We start from the raw sequence: 17815 nt of genomic DNA on the forward strand, positions 1-17815 counted from the left end.
AGTTTCAGACGCCCGGCCGCACCACCAACTCGTAGGTTTCCGTTCCTCAACGTCAACATCAAAACAACCAAACTCGGCGCGAGTCGTCCGCACAGCATTTGGTGGGTTGGAATTTTCGATGTTGTAACCGTAGCGTTTGCACACACATCGCACTTCTTCGCCGAGTTCGCCTTTTGGAGCTCAAGGTCTCTGTCGCCGCGTCCGCGGACCACTAACGTTCGATACCCCGAAGTGGCCGTGTGGTGGCGCACACATGGCATCGCGTGGCGGGTTGAGGTTAGGTTGTTGTGGCGAAATGTTTGCACTTCGAACGTAAACCCTCTCCGTTGCTGCGTTCAAGGTCAGTTCGCTGGTCCACCCCGGAGGGGGTGCTAATTCGGACGGGACTCATCGTTGAGCGCGGGTTGGGCATAACTGGTTTGCTTATCACCTCGAACGCGTTGCTCTTGTACTTTTGTGTAATCAAGGTGTTGCGGGTGTTGAAGAGTTGGGATTATCCGAGACAAAATTGTCAACAAAGGTCATGAAAGATCAAACGTTTCTCCGAATTCTTCAACAACCTTAAAACAAACCGTTCAGAATCCATATTGCATAATTTTCTTCTGTGAACTTGAGATGTGTTTGCTGTGAAGATACAGTTAAGTCACATCATCAGCGTGGATTCGAAAACAAGCGTTCAACCCACCCAAAGTTTGTCTGTATTAGCATAGATTAACCGAATTTTACCCAAAGTTGCATTAGATTAGCTGGTTCCGAAACCCGTTACCCTCCACACATAGAGACCAGCCGAATTTCACCCGTTCAAGGCTGCAGCCTTAACAAAGTTCAAAGTCTGCGTTGGGAATCTTGATATGTGGTGTATGTGAAATAGTGGAGGCTGATATCCGCTCTTAATTTGTAAACTCTGTCCTTTGGCAATTTTTTTAGCATTATTTTTATCTTGTTTTTTTTATATTATATCCGGACAAGACAATTAATTCTAACCGTTACATTCAGCTAAAGGTAATAAGGAAGCCAATTTGTTCTAACGCTCTAAGCACATTTAGCACGAACCCATTTGCAAATTAGAATAAAAAAAACCATGCTAATAACTCGTACCCGTCCTAAGGCTCGTTTTACACCCGCAAATGATCCATTGCAAATACGGATGCAGAATATTAAGTGCTCAAAAACCCGAAAAAAAAATCACCATTTATTCATGACTCCCCCAAAATCCATTCAGTAAAACCCTCTTCATTCACACCTCGCCCGTTAAAGTTTTCTCGGAAACGTCGATCAGGCCAGACTTTTGGACGAGCCGAAGTGATGAAATCTCTCGGCATCATTTTCCTGATGAAGACATCAGCGAATCGGATCCCCGTTCTGGTCCAGTCAGCGTCCGTTGTACCAGGCAATTGACACCTCTGCGCTTGATGCGATGATGCGAAAGTTGTATCTAACTCGTCATCGGGGTGTATTTGCTTGCATGTTTCATTAGTTTGACAAACTCGTTGGGTAAAATTATGGACAAGTTGTCGCCAAGGAAAAAAGTGATGCTTTTTGTGAATGAATTATTTCAATAATTTATTTATTTATTTTTTTAAACAATTTTAACGGCATGTTAAATAATATTTGAAATAAGAATTATTTTTTCATTAAAAAATGTTCATATTTTATTTGTTGATCAACTTAGATCGTGTTGCAACCTTCGACAAAATTGTAGGAAATTGAATTTCCTACAGGAATCCCACAACTTTGGGCGAGGCCTGCGCAACCTTCGGCCCAAATCCTGAAGCGATGTTTCCCAGTTTAGAAACGCGTTTAGTTTTGAGTTTTTCAATCTTAATTTTGGGTTTTCTAAAACTTTTAACTTTCAACTTTTTTATCTATATTTTTAAATTTTTGATTAAAGGGAGCGGCCGTGGCTGACTGGTTACGGGGTTCGCTTTGTAAGCGAATGGTTCTGGGTTCGATTCCCATCTGCTCCCAACGAGAAAGTTAAGAACACATAAAATTTGAAATGATGAATATGAACGAAAAATCAAAGTCGCTCGAGGCGGGGTTCGATCCCCCGTCCATTGGATTGATAAGCAAAAATGCTAACCACTAGGCCATGACGACTTGGTGAGAGTGGACTGGAATTAGGAATACTGTTACAGAGAGCGAGTTGTGGCGCTATAACCACGGCAAATAGTGTCCAGGGCATTCGTGGAAATACAATGTCCCATCCCAGAGGGTCCCGGAGTACCAAACCTTCTTAGCATGGTGCTCCCAACGAATACAACCAAAAAATCTCGGAGCGTATGGTGGTGTGTCCCCACGCTTCTTCCTCCCCTGTCGATTCAGAATTGTGTTGTTGTTCGAACACTCTGTGCTCAAACTCAACCCAATTACGAGTCATCTCTGCGATACGGCTTTACGCAGTAGGCCTGGCCGCTTTAACGCTTGTGATGTTTCAATGCATTCCGATGCAATGGCGCACTACAAATGTTAATAAATGACAAGAAGAGTGCTAGGCGTCATCTAACCTAAGGCACTCTCCAGGATCCCTTCGAAAGATTGGCTGCGCTAGGGTCTGATTAGATTAGATTAGATTAGATATTTTTAAATTTTGGATTATCTAAACCAATCTCCAAGAAAATTCATGAAATGATCTGTAAATTGAGTAATCCATCAAAAAAGATTCCTTTTTAGTTCCAATTCAGTAGTATATTGTAAACAACCAACATTATTGCTTATTTTATCAAAAAAATTGTCGTAATGCATTTTTTTACATTTTGCACATTCAATTTAACCCTGTACAACCCAACTCCGCCTCTAGACAGGCTTGTATCTAAAAATTCACCAATAATCCATTTTTCCACCAATTTTTGATCTTTAAAAAGCATTGGGAAGAAGAACTCTTAAAATTCTTGAAAATTTTAGGGTTGAAGTATGACTTAATTTAAGTGACTTTGCCAATGTTTTTAAAAATGTATTTTTTTAGGGGTCAACTTTGCCTGTGTTAAACTAACATTCCCTATATTTTAAGTAAAAATAAGTATGCAGTAATTTGTGAAGTTTCCCAAACTATTCCTCTACGCATTTTTTTTACAATTTCAATGATAATGGTGCCATTCTACAGCAAAAATGTGAAAATCAAGCAAAAAATTGAAAAAGTGACTATTAAAACATGAAAAAATAGAAAGGCAAAATGTAATGATACACCCAAAGTAAAAGTCCATGCCGATAGTCCTTTCGAAAAGAAACGAGAGGAAAGTAATATTTGGCGAGAGAAAAGACCTCTCACGTTACAACAACAACAAATCGTGTTCATTCGTTCATTAAAACAGTTCATCCCATTGAGTGGCTTATATGAACAAATGACCGCCACTCAACCACAGAATCGTGGTGGCCGATACGACAAAGGCGCAGTTCAATATGCCGAAGGTCTCGGGTTCGAGTCGGTATTGAACTTTTTGAAAAATGAAACCACGAGTAAAGTACTCTCGGCAATTTCGGTATTTATCCTCTCCGTCCGTTCACAGTGCCATTTTACTACCGAGCCATGCTCTTTATCCTCTCGTATACCGATGCCCAGTTCTGGGTGTAGAAGGCGGTAAAATATGCAAAATACTACCAAAAACAAACATAAACTAAACAAGATAAACGGAAAAAAATAATAATTAACCCTCTACAACCTAACCCCGCCTTTAGACGGGCTTCGATCTAAAAAATCGCCAAAAATCAAATTTTCAACCGATTTTTGATCTTAAAAAGCATTGGAAAGAAGAACTCTTAAAATTTTAGAAAATTTCGGAGTTAGAAGTTTAACTTGTTTTATGTGACTTTGCCAATGTTTTTAAAAATGTCCTTTTTTTATGGGTCAACTTTGGCTGTGTTTTTTACTAACATTTCCTATATTTTCAGTAAAAAGAAGTTTGCAGTAATTTTTGTAGTGTCCAAGACTATGCCTCTACGCATTTTTTTTGCAATTCAAATGATGATGGTGCCATTCTATAGCAGAAAATGTGAAAAACATGCGAAAAATTGAAAAAGTGACTGTAAAAACGTGAAAAAATTAGATAGGCAAAATGTTATTATATTAGGTGGTAGAACAGGCCAAATACTACCAAAAACAAAAAAAAACTTATCAAGATAAATGCAAATTAAAATACTAAAAATAAAACAAGAAAAACATAAAACAAGAGAAGTAAAGTTTTTCGTTGAACAAAAGTTGCTCAAAATGACCTCCTGAACACGGGAAAAATAAATATTTTCGAAAACAAAATTTGGGCAGTAGAGTGTTAAAACATAAAACAAAAGAAGTAAAGTTTTTCGTAGAACAAAATATGCTCAAAATGACCTCCTAAACACGGTTAAAAATAAAAAAAAATCGTAAAAAAACATTTGAGCGGTAGAGGTTTAATATAACAAAATAAAAAGAAAAGGGAGATTCTCATAACACCTATTTATTTTTTAAGTGTTTTGCCACAGGTATCACATTTTTGCTAGTCAGACGTGTCCAAATTATTGGCAAATTTAGTTGAACCTTTGTTTTATTTTAAAGCAATTGATTGGAAAAATGTGTAAAATAGAATAACCGTTTATTTATTTTTCAAATTTCGTCGTGTTTACTTTTCCTGTCATTGAATGAAACGGCATACTTATCTCTACCAAAAATTAAAAATCTAAAAGTTACTCTTCAATACAAGTGCCGGAAATTTATACTTGTCAGCACTGAAATGGGTGCTGAAAAGTCGTTCTTTTCAGCACTTATGCCGAAAAGTAATAATTTTCAATTTTGTTTTGATTTGAACGGTGATTGAGTAAACACATAGAAATTTGAGTTAAAATTCCTTTCAAAGGAAGTTTTTTTGGAATTGCAATCCACCAATTACGCAGTTGCCCAAAATAGTGTCATTTTAAAAGATAAAATACATAATTAAATTCTTGGAAAAGAACGAGTAATGTTAAAAATTATAAAATTACAAAAAAGGTTAAAAAACTTCACATCTAGCTTCAAAACAAACAGAAAATGCCCAATATTGTCAACATTCTTAAAGTCCTTCTAAAATACATATTCAAATTTCAATTTTCTAGTTCACGACATCTAAAAAACAATTCTCTAGCGATAATAGAAATCGCAAAAATCTCTAACAACAACTAACAGCACTATAAAGTCATTCAGTCTTCTTTTTGTTTTTATTTTGCTGCTTCCACTGCAAAGAAGTTTTATTGCCCAAAATGCGTCAAGCGTTAATCTTTCTAGTTCATCCCAATGGCTGGACCGACCACCAACTTATACTTTACGAGACTTGATGACCATGAAGTGTTTAATTGGTACCTCTCCCCCACATGCTCAAGATAGAAATCACGCGCTGCAAATTACAACTTTCACTGGTGGTCAGTTTTGCACCAACCTTTTTAACGATTGCGGCTCATGTATCGCAATGACACTTTGCAAAAAAAAAGAAACAGTCATGACGAGGTTGCCCAAGTGTATGATATGAAAAAAATGGTTCAATGACACTTTCAAGAAACCATTTTGAAAATTGTCAAAATTTACATTTAAATAATCATACAAATTAAAGCAAAGAGTTGACACCTGAAACAACTTTTGTGTTGAACAGATTCTTGAATCGCACAAAAAAAAGTTCCCGTTGCAAACGGAAAATGAGACAAACGGTTTTGACAGCTTTGGTTCAGCAAACTAATTAGCTTGCGAAACAAACGATTCAATGTTATCAACTTTTTTTTATTTGTTGCGAAAAAAAACCCGTTCAAAGGAAGGTACCGAAGTGAGGAAGGATTAATGGAACCGGAGAAGCAAGTCTATATTGATATGCTCAAACAGCTGGAAACTGCAAATTAACGATTCTGCTCGCTGCAAAAAAAACAAAACCTGCCAGTCTTTGTCCCGATCGAACCATCAATCCGGAATTTGCCTGAATGTACTGACGAAATTTGAACTGCAATTTGTGGTTTATAATTGAGTTATATCCTGAAAAAAGAAGGTCATCAATTTAAATCTTTTTTAGCCGTAATCAGAATGATCAACCAATTGCAAATGAATTGCAGTTTCGCCACTTTGCGCAACCTGTTGCAACTTCAAATTTAATTGAATCAGACGCCAAAGTTATCATTAAATTCAGCCCAACTGGGATGATGCTGCGGTAAAATATGGGGATTTCCGGCTGAGTCAGCTTTGTTGGTGAAACAAATTTCGAAAGCATTCAAAATAATTACACAATAAAACAATTACCGACAAAAATTAAGCCCTGTTAGGCAGCCTGAATGCATACCGACACCTGACGCTGCTCTGCCCATGGGGTGCATATCAAAGTCAAAAGCTGTCAAAATTTATGACCCAAATCGAAACACAAAAGTGGTTGTCAATCTGCGCACGCACGGCCATTAAAAAGGCCAACAGCCCTTTAATGAACGGGCACGTCACAACAAACTAAAGCTGAATAAAGAAACTTGCAACTGACTGTCTTGGGAGCTTAAGTTACAAATGTTATGCAAAGGATTTGTTGAATTGCAGTTGCTGGACATTTTTTTCATTCAAATTTTCTTCAAAGTATTTTTGTGAACATGATTATAATCGATTATTTGAATAAATTGTTCGACTTTGATTTGAGAAATACCATATCCTTCAACCAGTTCACTCCTCAAAAATTAGAATAAGGAGCATTATTTAATTTCAACCAAAAAATTATTGAATGTTTTTTTTATTTTCTTATTAGGTACTATCTACAGTACTAGTTCGGTAGCTGGGAGTTGTTTAACTGAGCTGCTTTCTAACTGGATACTCGATAATTGTATACCCGACTGTATCCCAGTTCAAAAGCTGTAATACGTCAACAAACAATATCAATGATAAATGACCAAATGACCAAATGACCGAGCGTATTCCAAAATCAAATGTGAACAAATAAAAAGTCGTTTTATTCTTTTTCAACGAAATTTCATAAATATTATGGAGCAAAACTAAATTTGAGGGATACATGTCTAAGTAACCTTTGTTTTTTTTTCTATTTTGAATAAAAAATAATTTGTTTTTGCCGATCCCCTAATCATTTTTCGATCAGCCCAATCACCGAACAAGTACTGAACACAGTAACAAATTGTGTAAATTTGGAAGGTTTAAAAGATGAATGTTTAATATTACTTTCTTATGATGTTATATTACTTCAATTAAGACTGAAAAATGCATTACAACAAAAAGCGTTAAATTTACACATTCGATGATGTAAAATTACATTACAATATTCATTCCCAAAAGTATTATTACCATTTTTTTTCACTGTGTAGTAGGTAGATGCTCAACTTTTTAATTCTTGCTCTTTTTCCAAGTTTCGGAAACAAAATGTAATCAAAACAAAGGAACTTCAATTAATTTAGCATAGTTTCGAAAATTTATGTTTTATTCTATATAAAATACACAGAAAAAAAAATCATGGTAATATTACATCTGGGAACGGGTACATCTTTTATGTCAGAAAAAATGTGTAATTTAACCTCTGAAAATGAGTAATTTTACCACTTTTCTGGTGTAATGTCACTTTTTCAGTCTTACATGAGGTAAATTTACATCATAAAAGAGGTAATTTTCAACCTTCCAAAATTACACCTTCCAATTTTACACAATTTTTTGCTGTGTACTTTTTAAATTTTGAGTATCAATTTATCTGAGAGATAATTAGAATTTTTGAAGAAAAACTCAGAAATATTTTGTAGGGTTCGGGGTTCGTCATCGTGATTTGCCACGTCTCACTTTCGTCGGTGAGAAAAATTCGCTAATTGCATTATTTCAGGAAATCTGCAAACAGAAGTTTTTTTTAAATCACTTCCAATTAAGCTATTTATCAATTTGTTACGGGCAAAATGTTTCTTGCAAGCTCATATTCAAGGCCAACGTGCTGATGAGCCAACAATAAACAAGCCATTTTGAATAGGATGATGTACTTATTGTTTTTTTAGTGAGCAATTCTCCCCAAATTCCGGATATTGATATTATTTGTATTTATTTTATTTGGAATGTTATCTGATCGATTTGGTGTCTTCGACAAAGTTGTGGGTATTTATGAATGCTATTTAGATAAATAGGTACTCGGAAAAAATGTTAGCGATTTTTAAATAAACCTCTTTTTTACACAAAAAAAGCAGTCTAAGGATACAAATACACGCAACTTTTAAGCCATAGAAAAATACGGCCAAAAAATTCGCCGCCTTGTTATGATTTTTTTGAAAAAAATAAATCCAACCCAAAAAGTGTGTTGACACATGAGCAATTCTCTGAGATTTCGGTCATTCGATTTTTTCTGTATTTTTTAATCCGACTGAAACTTTTTTGGTGCCTTCGGTATGCCCAAAGAAGCCATTTTGCATCATTAGTTTGTCCATATAATTTTCCATACAAATTTGGCAGCTGTCCATACAAAAATGATATGTAAAAATTCAAAAATCTGTATCTTTTGAAGGAATTTTTTGATCGATTTGGTGTCTTGGGCAAAGGTGTAGGTTCAGATAAGGACTACACTGAAAAAAAAATGATACACGGTAAAAAAAAATTTGGTGATTTTTTAATTAACTTTTTGTCACTAAAACTTGTTTTACAAAAAAACACTATTTTTAATTTTTTTTATTTTTTTATATGTTTTAGAGGACATCAAATGCCAACTTTTCAGAAATTTCCAGAATGGGCAAAAAATCTTTGACCGAGTTATGATTTTTTGAATCAATACAATTTTTCTCAAAAAATCGAAATACTGGTCGCAAAAATTTTTCAATTTCATTTTTTGATGTAAAATTGAATTTGCAATCAAAAAGTACTTTAGTGAAATTTTGATAAAAGGCACCGTTTTCAAGTTAAAGCCATTTTTATGTAACTTTTTTCAAAATAGTTGCAGTTATTGATTTTTTAAAAATAGTGCCCATGTTTGCCCACTTTTGAAAAAAATATTTTTGAAAAGCTGAAAAAATTCTCTATATTCTGCTTTTTAGGACTTTGTTGATACGACCCTTAGATGCTGAGATATTGCCACGCAAAGGTTTAAAAACAAGAAAATTGATGTTTTCTAAGTCTCACTCAAACAACCCACCATTTTCTAATGTCGATATCTCAGCAACTAATGGTCCGATTTACAATGTTAAAATATGAAACATTGAGAAATTTTCCGATTTTTTTCGAAAAAAAATATTTTCAGAATTTTTAAATCAGAACTAACATATCAAAAGGGCATAATATTGAATGTTTGGTCTTTTAGAAATGTTAGTTTTGATTTAAAATTTTTGAAAATATGTTTTTCGAAAAGATGCACTTTAAAATTTAAAAAAAATCATTGAAGATTGGTTTTGCCATACAAATTCCCATAAAAAATTGACCCCAAAATGAACCGTAAAATTGCTGTGTTGGAAAAACGATTTTGTTATTACAACCCATTCTCCACCAACTCACACAGCAGTTGCTCCGAGCAGTAGCCCGACCCCTCTTCAATTTGCGTGAAACTGAACGTGTAGTCCCTGATCCGAAACCCTTTTTCCGATATCTAGTGACGACTTTCATTTCATTTTGTAACGGAAAATGGCAGAGATTTAAAAACTATTTTTAACTTTTTTCATTAAAAATAGTTTTTTTTTTCTTTTTTCGCAATTTTTGAATACGCCATCAAATCCGGGCGTCCAATTTTACACAAAAGTCCGATTGATCCACACAGGCAATTGATCTGTTTTTGAATCTGAGCTAATACCTAGGTACAAATAAAAATGAATCTACGATGTTATCATACAATCTTTATTTACCGAGCAGGATGAGAGCCTAACCTCAATACGCCATATATTTCTATTTGGGGATTCAATCTCTTCAGGCCAACGCAAAAAAGCGGTCACACACCCCTAAATACAAATAAAAAAAATGGTATGTATAAAAAAAGTGAAATCCAAAAAATCGCCACCTGAGTCCAATATGGTAAATCTCACTCCCCGAAGCGGGGACAATAACATAGTTATTCAAAAATGTAGTATCAAAAGGGGTATAGAATACCAACATTACCATGAGAACAACGCCAGATCAAGTCAATTTTGAAAATATCAAAATACCCCAATGTGGTATTTTTGAGGTTACTTTGACCATTATTTTGAACAACTTGGAGATACCAAAAAATAGCATCATACTCTGCTTTGCTCTTCAGATGTCATTGATGTGCAAAAATGCGGATACCAAATCAAGTGAGGTATGCCCAGGTCCTTCCCTTGGTATCTACCCCAACTCGGGTCCTCCGGAACCCTAGGACTTACAACGTAGGACGATGGTGTCACCGTTACCACCGCTTGGACCCAAATTTCCAGCTCCAGCCACACACACCTGGGGATGATAAATTCCGCTCGGCTTACTAAATTATGGAAATTTATGGCAATTCAAGCGATCTCTCTCTCGACCAGTTGTTGTAAAGGTAACTTTTACACCGCCAAACGGCAGGCGAATAACCCCAAAAAACCTTCCCCGGACACTGTCGTCAAGGGCACCACTACAGACTCCGCGGTGCGATTTTGAACACATCTGGTTAACGACCGGCGGCGTTCGTGCAAACATTCGATGTTAACTGGCTTTGTCCACCGCGTCTTAGGGATTGGCCTAAGCGCGGGTATCGCGAGATCTGAGAAATTGACCACTTTTTGGAATCGGTGACTTATTACACGGTAAGAAAGGTTTCTGCGAAAAACGAGTCACACATGTTGAAAATTCCAAGAACTTTGAATAACGATAAAATTTACATACAACTGGTGGCAAAGTGGTTTAAGTTAAATTTTCTTTGACATCAATTTTTGTTACCTCTGAGTATTCTGAACTTATTATTTGTATTGGAACAATCTATAAGAATCATTTTTGTATGAAAATCGCTCAAGTTTGGCACAGATACCTTAGTGCACAATCCCTCAATGTGGCCAGGGGAAAGAAAACTCATAAAACTTATTTTGAGAAATATGATAACCGTCGGCGATAGCAACTGCAGGGTGACCACTCGAATTCCTTTTTCAAATTCCCGACTTTTTCCCGACTTTTCCAGAATGCTCAAAAAATAGGCATTTCTTATTTAAAGAAAGATTTCAAACACAAAACTTTCTATAAGAAAAGTCAATATTAACCACTGAAAAAAAAATCTCAATGAATTTAAAAAAAACCCAAATGTAGGTATTTTTTGTAAATACATTAACTACACAACAAATAAAGAAAACTTCAAAAATGTAATTTCATTATAATGATTCAGAGTAGAAACACAAACAATTAGTCTTTAAAAAAATAATCAAAAGTTCAACAATACTTATAACTTCCATGGTATTTTTTTAAACTGGCAAACGTATAGTTTTTGATATTTTTGTTTAACTTCATCGTCATTTTAAATCAAAGAATGATTAAAACATAATTGCTGTTATTATTCATTAAAAGGATTTAGAAAAAAAATCAAGGAATTCATAAAAGAAAATGTTTTTTCCAAGTTCCCTTTTTACACAGTAATTTTGAGTTTTGACCCAGAAGGAGGGTAACCGTGTAAATTAGAGCAACACATGTCTCATGGTGAGAAACATTGGAAAGTGATAAACATTGAATAAAGAAGTTGATTAGCGAAAAAATTGTGCACTGTATTCCGCCGGGGAATTGAACCCCGTTCTATCTCATACCGTGAGAACGCATCACCGATCTGCCAACGGAACCAAACCACCGTGCTGAGAGGCGACCTCTTAGAACGTGATCTGTTTCTACTGGGTAATCGTATGACATTTGTTCCATGTCTCCGACGCAACCATAACACCAATTCTTTCGCTCTTCTATTATGTCAATAGGGGGATGGCGTCGCTATTTTTAGACCACATTTTCCACTTTTGCTCATCGAAACCGACTACTTTATCGACTTCATTTTGCTGGGCGAGATAGGACGCCGTCTATTTTTAGACGATGACTCAGCACTTTTACACTCTTGCGCTTAAAAAAACCAGGTGGCAGCACGATGTAACGCCACGTCCCTATTTCTCTCTCTTTCCAGTGGCTCTCCGAGATCCTCGTTCATTAGGGTCATTGGGTGAATACTGAACACCTCGACCCAAATGCGACATATAAACGCGGTTGCCTACTTGAACAATGACAACATTTGAGTGGATTAAAGCCACCGGCTTATTTTCGCAGTAATTTTGAGTTTTGACCCAGAAGGAGGGTAACCGTGTAAATTAGAGCAATTTTTAATTTTGTAATTTTTGATATTGATTTTTTTAATCAATGTTAGTTTATCGGTATGGTATGCAGTATTTAACTGTTTTTTTTTTTTTTTTCAATGAAAATTCAGTTGGATATGATGTTTTGTTTTCCCACTTATTTTAAGCAAAATGTTTGAAGAGACATTTTTTTAAACAATTAAGCAATAACTCAAAATTTCTTGAATTAGTTTTTTTTTTTGCAATTTCAATATTTTCTTTATGTTTTTTAAACGTAAAAAAGTTTTTCAATTTTGGATTTTATTCGATATTTAAGTTTTCCGCAAACTGAAAATCAAGCTTTATCGATGGTAGGTAATTTACCAATACTCACAAAAAAAAGTTCAAGGGCAACATTTGGAAAAAATATATATTAATATTTTACAATGAATTTAGTTAAACAATTACAAATATTTACCCAAAAAAACCATTGCCAAACTCAAGTTTAAATATTCAATCATGTGACAAAATGAAATAGAATTATAATTCTAAGCTGGCCATTAGGCTTTATTTTTATATTAGTTTTTCATTAACTTTACTTCTTGTTTTATGAACAAAAATTAATAGTGATCATTTGATTCATAAAAGACTCCAATATTCATAAAGATTTTAAATGTCTTAAACAGCTTTTCCATACTCAAATATATATGAAATAGTGAAAAGAACCTTAAATTTAAAGTAAGTTACTAGAGCAGAAGTGAGTGAATTCAATTAGAAAATTTTACTAAATATAACAAAATTATTCAAGAGTTAAAAATAATTTTCAAACAAGTATGCTCAGAATTCCCGACTTTTCCCGACTTTTTGACAAAAAATCATATATTCCCGACTTTTTCCCGATTTTTTGCGGATTTTGGCGAATTCCCGACTTTTTCCCGACTTTCCCGATTTCCCGACTTGAGTGGCCACCCTGCAACTGGTTCCATAAAACACAACCAGAACGACAGATTTGGACCTGCTAACCGGTTTCCTAATCACTCCCTTTTCTAATTTGTGTACCCTCAGCTCTCATATACAAACTGCTGACCAGCTGTCCGGGCGTTGAAAACATATTCCTGCTGATCCGGAGTAAACGCGGAAAGGACATCTTTTCCCGCGTCGAGGAAATCTTCGAAGATGCCGTGAGTATTGATCAGAGGGTTCGACGGAGTTTCGGAAAATTAATTCCCCAATTACCCCGTTGACCGCAGATGTTCAACAAAATGAAGCAAGCCTGCCCAAAGTACGACCACAAAATCCGAGCCATCGCCGGAGACTGCACACTTCCGAGCCTCGGCATCGGTTCCTCCGACCGGGAAACCCTGGTGGAAAATGTAAGTTCCCCAGAATATCTCCTAGTACCTCCAAAAAAACCAACTCCCCCTTCGCTCTTCCCCACCAAAAAAACAGGTCAACATCGTGTTCCATCTGGCCGCGACGGTGCGATTCGACGAGAAGATGAAGACCGCCATGCAGATCAACGTCAAAGCCTGCCGGGACATTCTGGACCTGTGCTACGAAATGAAACACCTCAAGTCGGTCATCTACGTGTCCACCGCGTACACCCAGTGCCCGCAGAAGGAGGTGGAAGAGCGGTTCTACGAGCCGCCGCTGGACTCCAAAAAGATGATCGCCCTGACGGACTGCGTCAGCGACTCCATGATGGAGAACATCACGCCAATGTGAGTAATGCTCAGTACGGTCAACTGTTTGATGAGCGGGAAATGGCACCTAGGTGTTCTATTTGGACAAGCGTCGTAAAACTAGACAAGCCAATTTTGGAATATTTTTGTGCGATTTTTCGCAAAATTTGCAGTATCCGCCTAGGGGAGGTCAACGAATGCGCACGTTTGAAACAAATATTCATTGTTAATTGGTCAAGTGGTGGTCATTATTATTCACAATTTGTTTGAAAATGTTGAGTGTATGCTAAACCTGTATTCTTAAAATTACACGCAGTCAAACTTCGCCAACGAAGATTTCTTTTATCTATGCCGAACTGTTTTCATAGATGTTTTGTACAGGAGACTGCTGCTTGGTTATTGCTATCAAAACTTCAAACATATTATTGTGTACATGCCATTTTACTTCCATTTATTATTCATACAAAATATTCGTATTAAGCTATTTAATGTTATTTTTAATTTTTATTAGGCTAGTACACATTTAATTTAAAGTTTGTGTCCATCGACCTCGAACAAAGCAAATCGTCGCCGTCGTGCTAACTTGTCGTATGTGCATTTTGGGCCAAATTTTGTGCAGCTCACAATGCTTCACCTTTTGACCTTAACAGATCCCCAAAATTCGATATCAATCCTGAGATATTCCATAAAAACTCCATGCATTTTTGTCACTTTTCATATGAAAGAAGTTTCAATCTTGTCGTGCTATCTTGACACAGCCTGAAAATTGATGTAAGTGCGACAATTGGCCTTTAGGGCCCGTGTCAAACATTAAAACGCGCACGACAGCGTCGAAATGTTATAATCGTCATTTTAATTATGTTACTGTCGAAAATTTGCAGCATATCAATTAATTTATGAAAAAATCCGTAGCTTTTACTTCTTTTGCCGATCTGTGAACCCAACATTAAAAATTTGTAATAAGATTAAAAGCCTGAATAAATAAGCGTTATACACTGCAATCTGAATAGTTTAATATCTATTTTACAAGTGTTTTCAATAACCATTTGTCTTCATACAATTTAAGCAGCTTTCCATACAAAATTGATATGAATAAACATTCGAAAATCTGTATTACATTCTAGAAACTTACTTAATCCAGCTATGTGGTTGGTGCCTTCCTCACTCTTTACCAACAATGGGTTATATAATGAGTTTGTATACCAATTTCAACATTTTTTTAAATCCGAAATAAAGAAAGTACGCAAATATCACTTAAGTGGTCATAGCTCGTGAAAGGGTTGCCAGATCTGCAATGTTTTGGACTCGTTGGAAAGGTCTTTCGATAACCTAACTAACGATGGGTCGGTTGATAGATCCGAACATAGTTTACGTACACATAAGATCCAGTTTCAAAAAAGTACTTACTTATCACTTAAGTGGTCATAACTTGAGACAGGGTTGCCAGATTTTCAACTTTTTAAACTCGTTTGAAAGGTCTTTCCATCACCTCAGCGATGGGTTTGATGATAGATCCCGACATAGTTTTCATATAGATAAATGAGATCCGGCATCAAGATTCCTGCATCCGGTTCTCAACTCTGACACTTTTTTTTACGTAACATTGGCGTCATCCATAAAGTATGTCACGCTCTAGGGTGGGAGGGGAGGTCTGAGCAAGTGTGACATTGCGTGTTATAAAAAAGGGGGGGGGGGAGGGGGTAAATTTTGGCTGATTTTAGCGTGACGTACTTTATGGATGAAGCATTTTGAATTACCGTAAACTGGGGTGACTTTGATAGCCCGGGTGACATTGATAGAAATTTGATTTGGCCACTAATTTTGATACATCCAATGTAACAGTCTCATTTATGCATATATGTTCGATAATAAGCTATCCCTTAATGCTTACATACTCAAAATTCTCAAAAATGTTTAGAAATTAATTGGACGGGCATTTGAAAAACCTATCAAAGTCACCCTGGGCTATCAAAGTCACCCCAGTTTACGGTACTTATCGAATCTTCAAACAATTTAATAGCGCAGTATGGGACACCAAACCGGATGCAACTTGTTTGACTCAAATCGGATTAGGAAGCAGTTTTCGATTCTAAGTCGTAGGTAAACATGAATACAGGACTACGAGCTGTTTTTCAAAAGTTCATTTTAGAGCAGGAAGGCAAAAAATACCCAATTCAAGTGACTTTTTCACAATTATTTTGAACATTTTTTATTAAATGCTATTAAAAATTTTGAGCCATAGTGAAATATGGCAAAAAAAAATATAGATTTTTGAAAAAAATATGAAGAATTTATTGAATAAATAAAAATTTTAAATAGCGTCTTTTTAAATCTTTTGCCTTCCTCACTGAGGTAAGGCTATAATCCTGCTCGAAAATTGAACTTTTGAAAAACAGCTCGTAGACCTATACAGCAATTCCCCACGAAAACAGCATGATTCGAAAAAAAAGTTCTCCGATCGGGCTCAAAATTTTTCTGGGGGATCCTTGGCCGAAATAATTAGACCCGTATTTTTTTGTTTGGCCATTAGGGTGACCTACGCCGTGTTAGGGTGGTCTGAAAAATGGCCATTTTCGTCGATTTTCGCAAAAACCACTTTTTTCAAAAAATCATATCTCCGCGCCATTTCATCCGATTTTAGCTGTCTTAGACGCAAAAGAAAGGTGATTAGTTTGGCTATTTGGGAAAAATAGTAAGAAGTTTCGAAAATCTAGCTTAACATTTGAAAAGGTCATATGAAAACCTAAAATGCTGTTTTGAAGGTCTCGGGACCAAAGAGCCTATGTCTGAAAATATTTTATCGGATTCCTCGGAAAATTTCACATAACATATAAAATGGTGAAGTTATGTTTTCGATACTCTGAGATACGATTTTTGAAAATAAAAACTGAGTTTTCGACGCGCCACGCGCAAAATTGGAAAATGACGAAAACGGGAAAAATCGACTTTTTTCACTAAAACTGCGATAACTTTAAAATTTCAGCGATGACCTATAGATGTTATGGTACCAAAAGTTGCGTCTTTTAATTACGAAAATTTTAGTACCCTCACATGTATAGGTCATCGCTGAAATTTTAAAGTTATCGCAGTTTTAGTGAAAAAAGTCGATTTTTTCCCGTTTTCGTCATTTTCCATTTTTTGCGCGTGGCGCGTCGAAAACCCCAGTTTTTATTTTCAAAAAATCGTATCTCAGAGTATCGAAAACATAACTTCACCATTTTTTGATATGTTATGTGAAATTTTCCGAGGAATCCGATAAAAATATTTTCAGACATAAGCTCTTTGGTCCCGAGACCTTCAAAACAGCATTTTAAGTTTTCATATGACCTTTTCAAATGTTAAGCTAGATTTTTGAAACTTCTTACATTTTTTTCCGAATAGCCAAACTAATCACCTTTCTTTTGCGTCTAGGACAGCTAAAATCGGATGAAATGGCGCGGAGATATGATTTTTTGAAAAAAGTGGTTTTTGCGAAAATCGACGAAAATTGCCATTTTTCGGAACACCCTAACACGGCGTAGGTCACCCTAATGGCCAAACAAAAAAATACGGGTCTAATTATTTCGGCCAAGGATCCCCCAGAAAAAATTTGAGCCCGATCGGAGAACTTTTTTTTCGAATCATGCTGTTTTCGTGGGGAATTGCTGTATATTCATGTATACCTATCGACTCAGAATCGAAAACTGAACAAATGTCTGTGTGTGTATGTGTGTGTGTGTGTGTGTGTGTGTGTGTGTGTGTGTGTGTGTGTGTGTGTGTGTGTGTGTGTGTGTGTGTGTGTGTGTGTGTGTGTGTGTGTGTGTGTGTGTGTGTGTGTGTGTGTGTGTGTGTGTGTGTGTGTGTGTGTGTGTGTGTGTGTGTGTGTGTGTGTGTGTGTGTGTGTGTGTGTGTGTGTGTGTGTGTGTGTGTGTGTGTGTGTGTGTGTGTGTGTGTGTGTGTGTATGTATGTTTGTGTTCAAAATTCTTGCCAAGTTTTCTGGCTG

The 17815-nt window shown here is 36.0% G+C and overlaps 1 protein-coding gene across 1 annotated transcript in view; it reads left to right on the forward strand.

Moving 5' to 3' along the window:
• Nucleotides 1-17815, forward strand: part of LOC6052140 (fatty acyl-CoA reductase wat) — a 68631-nt gene that overhangs the window by 15124 nt on the left and 35692 nt on the right. Inside the window, exons 3-5 of the mRNA XM_001868420.2 lie at nucleotides 13216-13331; nucleotides 13401-13523; nucleotides 13600-13871. Of these exons, the coding sequence (XP_001868455.2) occupies nucleotides 13216-13331; nucleotides 13401-13523; nucleotides 13600-13871 (511 nt within the window). The remainder of the gene's footprint in view (nucleotides 1-13215; nucleotides 13332-13400; nucleotides 13524-13599; nucleotides 13872-17815) is intronic.

This window comes from Culex quinquefasciatus, chromosome 2 (assembly GCF_015732765.1).
Source record: "Culex quinquefasciatus strain JHB chromosome 2, VPISU_Cqui_1.0_pri_paternal, whole genome shotgun sequence".
NCBI classification, from domain to species: domain Eukaryota; kingdom Metazoa; phylum Arthropoda; class Insecta; order Diptera; family Culicidae; genus Culex; species Culex quinquefasciatus.